Source organism: Pithys albifrons, chromosome 3 (assembly GCF_047495875.1).
Source record: "Pithys albifrons albifrons isolate INPA30051 chromosome 3, PitAlb_v1, whole genome shotgun sequence".
Lineage (NCBI taxonomy): Eukaryota > Metazoa > Chordata > Aves > Passeriformes > Thamnophilidae > Pithys > Pithys albifrons.
This window is the reverse complement of record NC_092460.1, coordinates 47357316-47374237: the sequence shown is the minus strand read 5'-3', so window position 1 is coordinate 47374237 and position 16922 is coordinate 47357316. Positions and strand designations below refer to the sequence as shown.

Sequence of the window (16922 nt, the reverse complement as noted above, 5' to 3'; positions counted from 1 at the left end):
AAGAGGCAGCCCAGGGTTCACTGGCATCTCTTAATTCATTATAAAGGCATTACTTGCTATTAGGCAGGGGATGAATAATCGCTAAAATATATGTAAACCTCTAGACCTTAAAGATGGCAGAAAACAGGTAGTTTGGCTTTAAACCAAAAGAAATGGAAAAAACTTTAACACAACCTCCCTCCCCCTCCTTCCCCCAGAAAAAAACCATGTTGCATAAATGTAAATGCCCCAAATATTTACTAATACAATTATAAGCATTTTAATTCAGGTCAAGGTCATCTGAGAAACTCAGGATTTCTGCTTCTGCACTATTCTCCTCTGAATCAGAGCAAATTTTTCTTTCCTATACTCTGCTTCTTTCCCCCTAATCCAGCTAACCTTTTGATAAACTCTTATTTTCCCTGTGGCTTTTTCCCCCAGCAAGTTTCCAATGCCACTGAGTCCTTTTCAGGATTGTCACATCTCCAAGTCTGATGATTAGAAAACAAGGAATTTGGTTTTAATGTTTACCCTTTAGGTTTTGTATGTAAGAAAGAAAATTCCACTGCTTCAGGCCCTCTGCTTTCAAATAAACTATGCTGGATTGCTTTCTGAAAGCCTTATTTCGTCCAGTGTCCTAAGATGCTCTGCTTAAGTAAGGTTTAATAAAATCTGTTGCCTTAAATCCAGGTGATTCCATATATAAAGAAGCATTCAATAATCCATAGAATTCATAACTTACATATTGTCAAGTTTTCTGCATTGTTGGATCTGGTGTGACTGCTGTCAACCATGAAATAATTTAGGTTTGTGTTCGGACTTTGTTTTGTGGACAGTGGAATTTTGTAGGTCTTTCATGTAGATACAGATGTATTAGCACAAAAAGTCTGAAGTAAAAGGCTTGACAAAGAAAAAAAAATCTGAAATCACCACAGTTCAAAAGTAGAGCAATAGCCCCAAATGAAGAATAAAAAATAATAGCTTTACTTTTATTTATTACCCCATTCAAAACTGTACTTCTTGCTTAAGAGCACAGCAATGTTCCTTGTAGTGTTCCCTGGGAAATCTTTAGTCATAAAGTCACACAAACCTCATTAGGTGTTATGTTATTTTGATTTAGTTTAGATAAAAAGTGCCTAGACATCAGCTCAGAGCAGTCTACCAGTTACTATAAACTGTAATATTCAAGTACAGTGCAATCAGTTTAACTCTTCTACCCAGCAATGCACACACACACAGAGTCAATCAATGGCGAGTGGTCCCTGACATTAGCCCACTTACTCCTTCAAATATGAGGTGAAACACACAGTCCTTGCATTACCTTGGAAACTGGTAGGAAGCAGATCAGGGTAGGATGTGTTGCTGTTTACCTGCCAGACAACAGCTCCCAAGAGGCATTTTGCCCTGTCTGTATATTCACTGAAGTAAAAATATCTTCACATGTCCAGTATGGTAATAGAACTAAATCAAACAGTACCTTGCCACCAGCCTTGCCATCCTCAGATGTGCAAAAACTATGAGTTACACAGTCTCAGAATTTATGAAAAAAAATTTATTTCTGAGTCATAAGATCAAACTATGTTTACCTTTGGGTTTATATATTTATTTCAGATGGGTCCTGGAATTGTCACATTATTATTTGCAGCATGGAGTTGAGATGTACAAATATACCAAATGCATCAAGATAAACTTGAGATTAGGGAACAACGTTACTAAAAAAACATGACTTGTCCAGCTATATGAAGCCTGAAGAGATCATTCCAGAAAATATCTTGGATTTAACACCTTGTAACAAAATATGGATAATTCCTATAGTAAATCAATACATTCTGTACTTGTTGTATATTTCAGATCAAGAAGCCACCTAGTTGTTTAATTCCTGACAGAATTTCCTTACTGCCTTTTACATACTGGAAGAAATATTTACTACTGAGAACACAGTACTGGAGTTTACTGGCATTTAAAGCTGAGGCTACATAAACACTGAGCTGGTCTCATTAGTTGCTGCAACTTCCAGTCTGAGGCAATGAGATGATACCTTCTTTCAGTCCCTTTCTTAGACTATGCTGTTTCTGCTAAATATTGTGTAGAAACAGTTCAGCTTTCCTGATGAATATGCCTACAGTTGTTCAGATGTACAAAATGGTGTCTTCTTCAAAAGATAAAAAGCTCTCAAAGTTTTAATTTTGGCAAAGCAATACTTGTGGCATATTGATTTATGTCCATAGAATAGCTAAAGAGATGTTTAAATTTTTTCCATGCTTTGAAATTTTGGTGAATGTTGCCCTGAGATTTCCTTCCATATCTTGCTGCATTTTCTGATAATTATTTGAGAAGGAAGCAGAATTCAGTGGCAAAGATAGGAAGCGATAAGTAACATCTGTGTCATGCTGAATATTCATCGACTGGGGAGTTAGGAGTTATGATTGCCAGTGAAATCTTGGGCTATATTTGCACTGTAATAGTGTATCTGATGATAGCACAGGTTGGTTGTTATGTGGGTGAGCAGAGGTGCCTGTTTAATCTGAGAGTGTCTACACAATACACTCACGATGTCCATTAATAGGAATGCAATATAATCACACCCAAATGAGTTTTAGTCTTCCTAAGTTGGGCATCAGCAGTTGAGAAATAGCACAACTTCAGTTCCATGCCTTGCAAGCGGGATGGAGAAAGATAACTCAGTATTCTATTGCATGTCTAATTGTAGCACGGCTCTGTCCTCTATGTTGACATTTCTCTATGGTTACACCCATTATTTTCAGGCTTTCAAAATCTCTCATTTAATCTTTAATAAATATTTGCTGGAGCATTCAAGTTTCATAATAGCAGGGGCCAAACTTCAGAACCCATCTTGAGACATTTTTCAAGCTCAAATTTATCCATAAGCTTTGCTAGTGGTAAAGATAGTAAATAAGAAAAATTTTTCAGGAGAATGTCTGCTAGAAAATGCAAGATGTTCTATGCAAATTATGTATAAAAAATAGGATAATGATTTATATACATAGCAGGAAGTGTGTATACCTGTATACCTCTACAGTGTGAATTAGAATTGAGGTTTTGATTTCTATAGCTGGTTTTTTTCATGAACTCAGTCTAGAGGATTCCTCACTATTCATGTAAATGTGAAATAATGGAAGAGAACAAGCAATGAGTGGGTCTTTATAGCAGGCAGATAGTTTTGAGTTGGCAAGTGAGAAATGTACTTGTTAGAGAGAACTTCTAAACAGTAACTGCATGATTTCCATTTTGTAAACCACTCAAGCTGATGTTGATTTGAGAAAACCAAAGGGACTCTCTACATTGGAAAAATCATTAAATAGCAAACACTCCCCTGTACTTAGTATTGGTGAGGTCACACCTTGGATCCCCTCTCAGTTCTGGGCATTGAGGTGCTGGAGCCAGTCCAGAGAAGGACAGCAAAGCTGGTGAAGGGTCTGGAGCACAAGTCCTGTTAAGAGCAGTGGAGGTGACTGGAGTTGTTTAGCCTGAAGAAATGGAAGCTCAGGGGGACCTTATCACTCTCTACAAATGCCTGAAAAGAGGTTGTTGCAAGGCGAGGATCAGGTTCTTCTCTCAGGTAACAAGTGACAGGATGAGATGAAATTTCTTCAAGTTGTGCCACAGGAGATTTAGATTGCATACTTGGAAAAATGACTTAGTGGAAAAGGTGGTCAGGCATTAGAATAGGCTGTCCAAGGAAGTGATGAAATCACAATCCCTTGAAGTGTTCAAAAAGCATCTGGATGTGGCACTTAGGGGCATTGTTCACTGATGGACATGGTGGTGCTGGGTTAATAGTTGGACTTAATGATCTTAGAGGGCTTTTCCAACCTTGACTATTCTATGATTCTATTTTTCAATCCATGCAAGTAGAAAGTTGTATCAGAGAAATACCTTAGTATAAGATACTCACTTATCTTCCCTGAAAAGGAACATCTTGCTAATTATGACATTGTGGATAACTCTCACTGTCTTTTTGTTTCAGTTGGATTTCAATCAAACATTTTTGAACAGTAGTTTAGTAGGAGAGGTTTTTACCAGCTTTCACACATTTGTACTCTGTCTGTATAAAGTTATAGCTTTATTAAAGTTACTTGAAAATACGTCTCCTTTGAAAACACATCAGCTGCATCCCTATTTGCTCCTTTAAAATTTGGTAGCAGTAATGTACTGAGAAGTGATGGAAGAATGTCTTGCTTTGTTATGGACATTGGTGTCATATAACTTTTGTATACTTTAGCTCATTTTTAATGTTCATTTGAACACAGAAAATGCCAATTTCATGTTTCTGAAGTACAACGTTTTTGTTGAAGGTATTGAATTGATCCATTTTACTTTTTTCAAAATTCCCTTGTGTCTTTTCCAGCCAAAACACTTTCCAGAATTTGACCCACATGTGTATTCAACATTTCTGTCCTTCTGAACCTCTTTTTTTCCCAGCAAGCACATAATACTATGTTGCTGAATAGAACCCATCTGCTCCTCACATATGAATCAGCTGGGGCTGCTGTTTGGCACCAAATGGTTGCCAAAAGGCTGTCATTTGACTGTGGAGGAAATGTGGAATAGGAAAATTATTTCATCTTGCATACATTTGTAAAAGATATTTAACTGTGTATTAATTGTTTTTCAATTAAATCCTCATGTTCTTGACTGTCTTCCCAGACTAGAGACTGGCAGGAAGCCCTGTGCAGAACAAATGAAACACATGCTTATCTTTTAGCATAGTTTTAAAATTAGTAGGACCTGTAGCTCACATTTGTCCAAGTTTACCTTTCAAGCATTGCCTTGAAGTGACAAGTCTGCCTAAAACATGGCTGTTTTTGAAACACGTCCCTGCCTCACGACACTGGCATTAAAGAAAAATGCAACTTCAAGTATATTCTGAGAGAAGTGATTTGTTTCCTTCTCTTGCAGATGGGAAGCCAGTGTCACTGTCTCCACTTGAATCCCAGCCCCACAGTCCTCGGTACACGGCGTCGAGCCAGCATGAGCGTGAGAGCTTGGAGGTTCGCATGCGGGAGGTGGAGGAGGAGAACCGTGTGCTGCGCAAGCAGCTCAGCCTGGCACAGAGTCGCAGCCCCTCGCACCACCATGGCAATCACTCCAAAACCTACTCCATGGAAGAGGGCACAGGTGACAGCGAGAGCTTGCGGGCTGGCATTGTGGCGGGGAACAGCTCCGAGTGTGGGCAGCAACCAGCAGTGGAAAAGTGTGAGGTAAATAAACAACAGGAACTTGCCAGAAAATTTGATCTTGCTTTATAGATTTGATCTTTAAGGATATTGCAGATCCCTATCTCCTTCACTTGTAACTTTATTCTCCAAACCCAGCCTCTTAAAGGTCTACTGGGAGCAACTTTTTAGATAATTTTTAATTATTCCTGTTTTTTTTTAACTTTAGAACATTTAAACATCAAAATATCTTCTTAGTTATTATTTCATCACAGCTTTTTGTCTTTTTCATTCTTGTATCCCCAAACCTGATATAAAAATCAAAGCCTTGTTCCAATCTGACTTCAGTACAGCTGTGCTGATAAAGACCTGTGGCAAACTGACCCCATGTGTTTTTAAGATAAGTGAAAGCTCCACAGTGCCTTAGAAAAGCCTTATTCCTTTGTTTGTGTGTCTGTACTGGAACAGTTCAGGGTTTACAATTAATTAAATTGTGGCTTATGGGACCAGCCTGTTCTTTTGACTCCACTTTCAGGAGTATATCTGGGTGTTACTGTGGGACCACCTGCTTTGTGTGAGCTGTGCACTAACAGTGTGATTGGCTGCAGGGAACAGATCTCCTTCTAAGAAGGTTTTGTGGTGGTTGTTTTGGTTTGGTTTTCCTCATTTTATGCCAGTAGTTTTGTGCATGTCATCCAGATATTTAGTTGTCAGATGTCTGAATGATGACAGGTCCAAATACGGATAGATCCAAAGCAGAAAGCTTTGCTCAAAGGCCTTGTGCCAATCTCAGTGATGAAGATACCAAAAGTAGCTTCCTCCATTTATTTCTACAAAGAGGGGAACAGCTTATCACCTTTTATCTTGCTTTTTGCCACTTGAAGCTAAAAGTTGAAAGAAAATTAGTGGGAGAGGAAAAACAAATCCTAATTATCTCTTGAGATAAATTCTTTTCAATGGGTAAATATCAAATACAGTTTAAAAATTAGATAACTGCTTTCCAGTTGGATATCTTTGTCCATCGGTGTGGAAAAAGGGAAGCAACATTATTGTAAGGAGATGGAAAAAGCAGAGTTTGTTTTTCATTTTCCCTCCTCCAGATAGTGAGGGTCTGATTTTCCTCACTGTGAGCATTTTGGCATTGCATTTAATCAGAGAGAGCTCAGGCCATCAGTAAGCAAACCTCACTTCTCTGTTATTATTATGCCAAAGAGTGATGATCTGAATCTCAGTACTTGGTTGTGCAATGTACCAACCAATCTGGGACACAAAAATAGCAGCTTAAAGTAGGAATAGTTTAAGTGGCCTTTCAGTTTATAACGTGTTTTCCCAATAAGTTTACTTGCTCAGTGGGGTTTAGCATTGTGCTGGAGGCAATGGTTATATAACATATAAAAAATCTCACATTATTTGCCATCCCCCCATCTCACTGAACGCAATTTTGATAGCAAAATAGCTTTTTACTCTTTTTCCTAGGGAATTCACTCAGTAATTCAGTAACAGCAATGGAAGTTAAAATTCCTTATTATCAGATTTGCCAAGGGTCTCATCATTCATCTTATTATTGTAGATTCTACTTCTGTGTTTATGTGAGGGGTTTCTTGACTCCATTCACTCTCTCTGTTTTCAGTGTTTCAGATGTGCAAACTAAATCTTTTTTAGTTCTGACCCTGGAATATATCACAGCAAGAGTCAACAACTTGGGTTCTTGAGAAGAAGACTGGGGCTCTGAGAGAGACTAAGAGGGCTAGGAATAGGTTGTTCAGTTCACTGAGTCTGTTCTTAGAGATTTACTGAAGATAACATTTCAGTATCTAATTTGAGATAGTCATTAATGATGATTAAAACATTTGAAAATGCAGTTACAATGAATGAACATTAAATCTCTGATAAAGCATAATCTGTGTGATAATAATTGTGATCTATATCAAATAGCTGTGGGATTGTTCCAGCCACAGCTTCCTACTCTGTTGCGTCACAGGAGAGCTCTTCTGATACTGTAAAATGGACTGCAATAAAAAATCAGAGTCCCAGCCAAGGAACTTCTCCCTGGAGGGAGCAGATGCCTTCCTTGTAGTAGACAATTTTAACACAAACCTTGGAAACATAAGTACTAGTCTTTACACAGATGTTGGCACAAACAACAGGCTTCAGAAGGAGAACATCATACCAATGGAAGCTAACACAATTATATACCTCTTTCTTATGATGTTATCCCAGTATCTTTCCAGCTTGTGCCCCCATATACTGAGAATTTACTTGGAATTAACTGTGTATTTATAAATATTTTAAAAGTGGTTATATATTAGGAAGTTGGTAATTAGCAGTATAGCATTTAGTGGGTTAGCAAAATACTTCCCATTTGAAGTATTTTTACAGGCATATTTGTATTGCTGCTGTTCTCAACAATGTTGTTCAGTAGGGTTAAGTGTGTGGTGCTCCACAGCCATGAAGAACAGCCCCTCACCAGCTTAAACAGTGTAGCACAGGAAAAGCAGATATCTCCCTCTGGAAACTGTTTGTAGTATATTTATAAATATGCGACAAATAAAAGCATTTTCTGACACACCTTTAATATCTCTTAATCACATTGAACAATTATATGTGAAGGATTAAATGTCTACAATGGAAGGCCTAGTTGGCATTACTGGAAAATTATTGAAGTATGAAATGTCTTACCAAAGATTATTTTTAGCTATAGGAACTAATTAGAGTTTGTAAAGCTCATTATTTCATAATTACAGAAATAGCCTAAAAAAAAGAAAAAAATATAACTTCTCTTTATCTCAGCACCATATACTCCTCATCAGTATAGGATCTAAGGCCCAGTTCTTCAAGTGATTTTGGATATTTTCTTCCCATTAATGTTATTCCGGAATAGCTTACATGAAATACTGCATTGAGAAACAGTTTTTCCTGGTCTGTAGTGGCTGAAGGCTTTCTAAGCTTTGTTAGCATGCACCTTGATACGACTTAAACTCTCTTTCCTAAAAAAGTTTAACTTCCGTAAGTGCCTTGAAGTACCTGGACCTGAGTGCTCCCTAAACTATTTACAAGTAAAAGTAATTCTGTTTGTGACCCTGATCCTCAGCTGCAGGGAGAACGGTGTGATGAACTTCCAGTGTTTTGATTACCTATTCATATCTATATGTACAAAGAGAGAAAGAATTCATTGAGCCTGGAAAGCAAGATGTATCATCATTTCTTCTGCTGCTGCAGTGAGTTATATTATCCAGAAGCATCTGCAGTGAATGGCCTGAGTCTTGCAACAAGTGGTGAACATGTCTATCATTCACTTGAAAGAGAGCATTGTAGGAAGATGAACACTTTGCAGGAACTCAGTTTAGACCCACAGTGACTTCTGAATATCCAAGCTAGAATGTGACCAGAATTATCATGGGCTGTCATGAGTAAGGAGCAAGTGTAGCATGCAGAACCTTGGTTTGAGAAGTTTGGTGGAAGATGTTGAACCAGTCCTGCTGACACATGTTGCAGCAGCTGGAGTGTTCTTTGCTTATGTGGCTTCACTCCTGGGTGTTTGCTGCAGTCAGTGAGTCCAGAGGTTGTGGGATTCACAATGGCCAGTTCTGGTGGGATGGGGGATACAGTTTTCTAGCCATCTGCAGGTGGAAAAGGGGACTTTGAAAGAGATGACAATTTTCAAAATCTGAAAGCTGATGCTTACAGTAGCATAGTAAAGAGGATGCAAATTCTTTGAAGTACTTCCTTCTTCTAGCTACTACTGTCCTATCTTGCCAGAATTTGGCTACAGCCAGCTGCTTGCTATCCAAACATGCATTTGGAACAACTGTTGAGAAAACTGGAAATAGGTTTTTCTCCCTTAGGATACAAACATCTGCAGCCAGTTCAGGTGGATTACTTCATTTTGGCCTGTCTGTTTTCCCACAGGCTTTAACAGTTAAACAATGAAGGACAGGAAAGTAAATCAGGAAAAGGAGAGGAATAGACTGAGTCTTGCAGCATGCTGCAGGCAACAACTTGGGGAAAAAGGTCTAGATTTCTATTCTCTTGGAGGATTATTGCTCTTTTGTACAACTGATTGCATGCAGGAATAGAAGCGATATGTAATATCAAACACCACAGAGAGGCTGAGCAGAAGGTACGTGGATGCCTGTGTGTCTGAACTGGAAAAGACCATTCAGAAGAGCAGCAAGTGCTGCTCTCACTGTGCCGTGGCTGAAACAGCATGCAAGGCAATGGCAGCTGCTAGAAGACAATGAGAAAAGCATGCCTTCAATTTTGAAACAAACTGATTTTGTAGCAGGAGTACAGATGTGTGCAAGTCCTTGACAGAATAAACTCTGATTTTGAAGAGAGTTGTAAGGTGAAGAGAGAGACTGTGAGTAGAGCTTTTCTGGCAAGAAGAGGTAATATTAAATGATGTTGACAGTGATATGACAGTGCTGTTCTGTCAAAACCATAAAAATTTTGTGTCTGGTCCAGTGTCTTCAAGTGAAATGTTTAAAGCAGGTGTGAAACTATTCTCGGTTAATTTGATTTTAACTATCATTGAAGGGAAGGATGTTAGGTCTTCCAAAAGCCTGAGAAGGACCACATGGCAGTCAGAGAGGAGGCAGTGTGTGCAGTATCAGGAATTGGTCCACCCCCATGAACCCATGCCTATGAGTATAGTACAAGCTCTTGCTGCAACAAGTTATTAATAAGCAGCCTCTGTTCTCCCCTTTTATCACAAGAGAGAAACACAATCCATTTTTGCAAAGTGTTGAGCATGCTCAACTCCCATTGACTTTAACCTAAATTTAAAGCACTAGTACCTCATTGCCGAAATGTACTGCAATATCTTTTCTTTATCACACCTCTCTGGACAGACGGCTGTCTTATTAATTCAAGTCCTCTTAAAACCTCAGATCTGAAATTTTCCTCAGCTTGTGAAACACACTAGCCCTGGAAGCTGCTGCAGTGTTCAAGTGGGCATTCCACAATGGCACAGCCACTTGGAAGTTACATGACTCAAATTGTGCCCTGTACCATGTGATGTTAATGGATGGGGCTGTGGACTCTTTAGATGTGCCCAACACATGCCACCTCTTGTGTAAATCTACTCCTGTTATAAGCCAGGCTTTGGGAATCTGTGACTTTGTGAAGAGGCAGAATTCCTCATTTGTTCTCAGCATAGTGGGCATTCTGTGGAAAATGAGAGCTGTGTGCATGAGAAACCAGCTAACCAAGCTTCAAATGGAAGCCAAATGAGGCTTCCCTGCAGTTTCACAGCTGTGTTCCCAATGGCAGATTTGTGCTGCCAGCATGGTGAACTCTCCTTCGTTTCTGTGACCACTAAGAAACAGAATATTACAGAACCTGGAGTCAAAACTTGCTAGGATTAATTTTTTTTTGTCCCTAGGGAATGAAAATGGCTAATTTTCAAACCAGAACAGAGTAATGTAACACATTTTTCAGATTAGTACTTACTGCCTAAATAATAATGATTCACAGCGCCTTCTCAATTTTCCCTTTCCTCCTGAAGAGATGAGGAAACCTCTGCCTCATGTTAAAAGGAACGTAAGAAGGACAGAATAAGTGATAATTTACCAGTGTCGTGAGGTGGAGAGAATGTGTTTGTGGGGGTTATATTTAACTTCATATTAACACTGCCCAGTGCAGCCCATACTGGTAGTCACAGGCAAGGAGGTGACCACCTGCCCTCACAGCTCCTGTCCCATGGTATCACTGGGATGCATCCAGCCATGACACACTAATTATCCCAGTCATACTCACCTGTGATAGCTTGCTCACCCTCTCCTTAGTGGCTGTGCCTAAGACAGAAATTGTACAAAATTTCTAAGAGCCTATCTGCTTCTAATTATCAGACATAATTTTAAACTTGAAAAGGTTAAAAATGTCTGCATGTTTGCATATTCAGAATTTTGAATGCTGCTTACCTGGGGGCAATGTGTGCATACATACACACATATGCTTTAGCTAATAAATGCAATTCTGTTCAAACATCTGACGTAACATAGGGATAGTAATGACTTTGGAATGATGATTGTGTTATAACTCAATTAAGATGTTTTTAACAAACTGCCTCAAGTGGGCTGCAAACAGCTGCAAAACACCCACTCAAATCTTTAACAATCGCCGCACTAAATAATAGCACTGCCATGTGTGTGCTGTCCTTAGTGAATGACAGAACACAGGAGGAGGCTTTCACTTTTGTTCTTTTTGTTCCTTTTTTTCCCACAGACTATCCACGTTGCCATTGTTTGTGCAGGGTACAATGCCAGTCGGGATGTTGTGACACTTGTCAAGTCTGTCTTATTTCACAGGTAAGGTAGCTTTCTTTTCTTGTATATTGTATATCTGATTATGGCTAAGTAAGCTCTTTTTACATTTAGTCCCCTCCTTCCAAAGAAGGTCAGATTCCTTTCCCTGTTTGCCTTTTGTTTGGAAGGAATAAAGCATGAAATTTATGACCACCAGAAATAGATTCACCTGTGTGAAGATTTCTACAGTGAATTAGAGTGATGAGAGATCCACCTGCTACCCCCGTTGCATTGTGTGTATAGGGACAGTATCTATGTTTGCTGTAAAACATCTGCACAGTTCTGAACACTGTAAAATAATAATAATAATAGTAATACCACCACTGTATTCATTTAGCCTATTTCTGGCATTGGTTTATGGCACAGGTGTAGATGATAAATTCATACTGGTTACTTGACTATCCTAGATTCCAGTTTAGAAATTTGTTTTTGAAGTAAACCTGTTATTACACTCAGTAAATACTATTTCATTGAAGTCAGATTGTTTATTCTGGCTTTGGAACGGCTACTTGCAGCTACTCAGAAGGTTTTGCAACCTGGTTTTAGCACATGGAGCACGGCTAGATCCCAAAACTGAGAGGCATAAATGTACAGTGAAGACAAAAAAACCCAATTTCCTTAACAGACAGCAGCTCCAAAAAACGAGAATTAACATTAAACTGTGTATGGGTGTATGTGTATATCCCTTGTCCGGTTTAGAAGTGTCTCTTAGAGATGTTTTTCAATCATGTTGCAAAGAGTGGATTAAAATAGGGAAGTGGTCAGACTGTTTGACTCAAACAGGACAAATAGACTAATAAAACAATGCTTACAGTATAAACAGTTTACTAAGGAGGTAGTTTCAATACGCTGCTTTATTTGGAAGATAATTTTATGCCAGAGTGGTTGACTCTTGTTCATGTCACATGCTAATATCTGAAAGCTAGCACGAATGGGGCATTCCAGCCCCACACTTTATTTTGCTCCTTATATTTGGCTCCAGTCTTCTGCTGGAAGTCTCAAAAATCACTCCCTTACAGTGGTTTTAGTACCCTGGTTTACCATTTTTAGTAAGTTTCATAACATAATATAAATGCTCAGCTTGTTCAATATGGAAAAAGACTAAGGAAATACTATTTAATCTCTGAAATATGAGAGCAACTTCTACTATCAACACATAGGCTTTGCAAGTCTTTTGACAAGTAGCACATTCATGTTAGATGAGGGCTAGGAGAAGAAAATCAGCGCTAAAATAAGCACAACAAAAGCAAAAGAACAGTAAAAATCTGTGTTGTTCTCTGTACAGAATTTTTCTGTATGTTAAAATTCTTCTAAAATTTAAAACTGTATCTGTTTCTGATTTGAGATTTGAATTATTCAGTGTAAACTGGCTTTATATTGCAAGGATGTGGGGAGGTTTTGTCTATTTTGATGTTTCTAAGGGATTTCATGGAAAATGGCATTTTTTGTGGTGACACAAGTTATCCAAGTGGTTAGCTTCTCCCTGTTTTACTCCCTAATAATGGCATCCATTTTGAGAAGACTTTAATCTGCATATTTCCACATGTTCTGTAAATAACAGGAATCTCACAACTCAAAGGTTTAAACAGCTTGTCTCTGTGTTACTTAAAGAAAATGTCCCTGTTTTGCATGAGCCACTCATCTGAGCAATTAACAAATTATAAACAATGCTTCCATCTAGTTAAATTATTAAATAATAATTACTTAAAATATGAAACCAAAAGAAAGGGAATTAGCATGAGTATTTCTATGTCTGGTGGATTCTGCCAGCACTAGCACAACTGCTCACCTCAAAGGATTTGTCTAGCTCAGCAGAGGTGTTAAGATAAAGTCCAATGTAGCTAATGAAACTTTAGTACAGTTGGTTACATTCAAGATGACCTATATCCTTTGTTTGCTCTAAACATTCTTAAAGTCAACTCCAAGTCCATTTCTGCCTAGAACTAGCTATTCTCACTAGGTGTTAGATTGTTAGAAAAAGAAGATACTCTCTAAAAAAAAGAGCTTCTTACAGACATTTCTTCCTTATCTTCTAGAAAACACAGGCTTCTTAAGCATCAGTTGATGCTATGGCTACATGGCCACGATTCTGTAGCACTCCCTTCTTGGATCTTTATCTTTGGAGTGGCCATTGTGAGGAAGGATGGAGAATAAACAGCAAAGAAACAACAAACTCAGCTGAAAATTGATTTCAAACCAAGTTTGCTTGCACTGGTTGCTGTGTACAAAATAATGTTATCTTGGAGACTAGTATGTACGTCGGAAATTATGATGATTGGAAAGCAGTCTTCTTTTAGTTGCTAGAATCTCTTTAATTGTAGGAATAAAGGATGGAGACAGGTCATGATACTGCATTAGGAGGATTGAGTTAGGAGAGTTGGAAGGGGTTGTTTCAGATAGTGAATCTTCATGACATCAGCAGCAAGTTCACCGTCTGACTTCAGGGTCAGCACTGAAAACAGGCATGGACATGTCTCTTCTTTTAACCCTAAAATGTGCACTAGGAAGTGCATCCTAGCTGGCATTGTCCAATAAGCCAAGAAAAACAGACATTTGAAAGGACTGTACATTTCCAGTGGAGGGGTTGCTTAACCAGAAATTGTTATTTTAATCTCTAGTTAGGCTACTGGTCCTCCATTTATAGCATCACCACGTTCAGTCTCAAATATAGTTTTGCAAGAACACAACGAATATGCCTCCAAACATACTGTCAAGGAGATTTTGTTTTTCCTTGAATACATCCTGAATACAATCTACTGGTTAAACTGACCCCTCAAATCAACCAGGTTTAATATCCTCACCTGTGCTCCTGCACTTCACTGGGTGTTTGTTGTAAGAGCACTAATTTCAGTGAATCTATCTATCATGTGATTTTTTTTTATCATTTCTGTCTAGTTTAGTAATTAAAATATGTTTTAGATGTGCATTTTGGTACAAAATGAGATACTTAAATTCCCTACTTCAGTAGGAAATCCCTCCTTTGCTATTAGGAAAGCTCTGAGAAAAGGAGGCCATGTCATTCTAATCCCAGGGTGCATTAACATATTTGTTATACCCCCAACTTTGAGCTAGAGTGCTAGAGACACAAAACAGCAGGAGTGCTGGGTCATTAAGGATAAAAGCCACAGGAGTTTCTATAGATGGAGTGTGCTGTCTCTTCTCTCTTGCATGAATGTATGGCAAATTCTGCATATTGAACTATTCAGCTCTTCACAGGTTGAAAAAAGCAAGTTTCTGATTCTAGTCATACCGTATATATCATGAGACTTAGGCAAGCTAGTTGTTCAGACCTTTTGAGAAACTGTATCAGTCTTCAGGTTCCAGAGAGTGGGAAGAGCAGAGGAAAGGGGTAGTGTGGTTGATTCCACAGAGACGACACTGTAGTTCAGACATGTGTTTCATTCCCAGTGGCTAAGGAGCTTGATTCCAGTTTTGTCTTTAGAAAATGTATGCTCCAGCCACAAAATCCCAGCAGCTTTTAACACCCAGTCTGACATAACTGACAGTCTGTTCTCAGGAGGAGACTCAGCAGAGCTGGGATAGTGCAGGGTTGCAGTCTGATAAATATGCATTGGCAGCGCTGCACAGAGGGAGGTTTGTAGAACGAGCACTCAGTCCTAGTCTGCATCTTTCCTGCTTTCCTCTCTTGCTCATCTAGTTCCCAGTTATGACAGATTTTATCAATCCATTGCAGGGCTAAAAAAAATTCTCTCTGAGCCAGTTGAACATAAACCAAGCTCATCACTGTGTCCTAAGTGCAACTTAACTTTCAGTTTTCCGAATCAATAGACTAAACACTAAAACCTAAATATGTTGGGTCAAATGGGCAAAATGAAATGCAAGTAGTTTTGGAAACAATGCTTACAGTAGCAGTCAAAAAGCACCTGCATTTCTTTTTCAAAATTGGAGCAGTTTCCTGTGTCTGACGGTTCTTGAAACTTTTGCAACTATTGGTCCAAGTTAGTTGGTGACTTTCAATATTTTGCCACATTTCTGAAAACTGTAAAACTTAGAGGGCCACAAAACCAGCCCACAATTATATTTCATATTGCAAAGATCATTTCTCTCTCTCTGCTCAGGGTAAGTCTTGGGTAAGAGCTAAAATGATTTTTAATGTACTCATCTTTTCCAAAGACATGCTAAACACTGTGCTTCATTTGGGAACAAGGGGAGATGAAATTACACAGTTATGACTTGTTGCTGGCAGTTAGGTCAACCTGACAATCTGTGAAAAATGAAATTTTGTGCCAGCTAATACACTGCCTTGGCTTTTTGTGCCTTTTTGGTGTTTTTTTCCCTGCTATGGTAGTCCCTCTTCAAAGAAATCATTGTGGTTGCTTAGGGTCATAGTAATGGAGGAGTGGGGAGGTGTTTGTAAGGTATATAAACAAAACCAGTCAGCTAGACAAAAGCTTTTTAATAGGAAGTACCCTCTTTCCTTTAAGAATGCTGCTTATAACCTTAAAGTTGAGCCCATGTCTGAACATTTTTAAGATCAGAATATAAAACTGTGTTACAGATTGCTGTATGAATAAGGAACTTTTTTATCTTAGAACAAGTAGATTAAAGGCAAACCAAATCAAAATCTAAATTAAATAAAATGAATAACATGTAATTTCCAAGTAAGAGTCACAAGTCAACTCTGGCTGGTAATTAAAGCTTATGTAATCTAATGGCTAAATTCCATGGAGACCACTTCGCCTTAATGGAATTAATTTGAGAATTTAAATCCTCTGTCATTGTTTCCAACTTTTCTAACATGTCAGTCTATTCTGTGGGAGATTTTTCTAGTAAAAACTATAAAACATGACCTGGTTACTCTGATCCATATAAATGCATCAGTATGGACACTTTTTTTTGTGTTTTCTAGCTGTCCTAACAATAGAGGCATAATGCAGAAAACAATGTTTTAAAAAATCTGCCCATGAAATCTCATTACTTCCCACTTCCCAAAGAACTTCTATAAACAAGAAGATCCATGAATGATGTAGCAAGTGCATATTTAAGATCTCTCCAGTAGTTTGGGGAGCATTTTAATTAATACTGGATGTGAAGGGGTATGAAAAATCTTGTTGATTTTCACATTAAAATTCTCCACGTATGAGAGAGGGATTTTCATATGGGCACTAGGAAAAAAATTCCCAAGCTTCCTTTTATAATTTATATATAAAAGGTATTACCTTGTTGTTCTTCCCTTAATAAAGTATAGGGTTTGGGAGTAAATCCCCTGGGCTACTGACCTTTTTATATTCTTAGAAAATAAAATTCCTCTGTTGCAGAGAGAACTGTGCAACCAAACAGCCAAGCAGCTGCTTTTTTTATTACTAACAATTGAGCTATGGAACAGTACAAAAGGGAAGAGTGGGTTTTGGTTCCCTGCTCCCTTTTTCAATTGTAGATTTTTGTACTTAGTTCTGTGGCAGTGGCTATTCGAAAAGAAAGGATCACAAATGCCTGAGCA

The 16922-nt window shown here is 38.4% G+C and overlaps 1 protein-coding gene across 2 annotated transcripts in view; it reads left to right on the top strand.

Moving 5' to 3' along the window:
* The window catches only part of LARGE1 (LARGE xylosyl- and glucuronyltransferase 1), a 216455-nt gene that overhangs the window by 48426 nt on the left and 151107 nt on the right, over positions 1 to 16922 (top strand). For both annotated transcript variants that reach the window (XR_011697439.1, XM_071551666.1), the window contains exons 2-3: positions 4900 to 5201; positions 11382 to 11464. Coding sequence is in view for 1 of the 2 variants with exons in the window: in XM_071551666.1 (XP_071407767.1) it covers positions 4900 to 5201; positions 11382 to 11464 (385 nt within the window). In the remaining variant the exon portion in view is untranslated. The remainder of the gene's footprint in view (positions 1 to 4899; positions 5202 to 11381; positions 11465 to 16922) is intronic.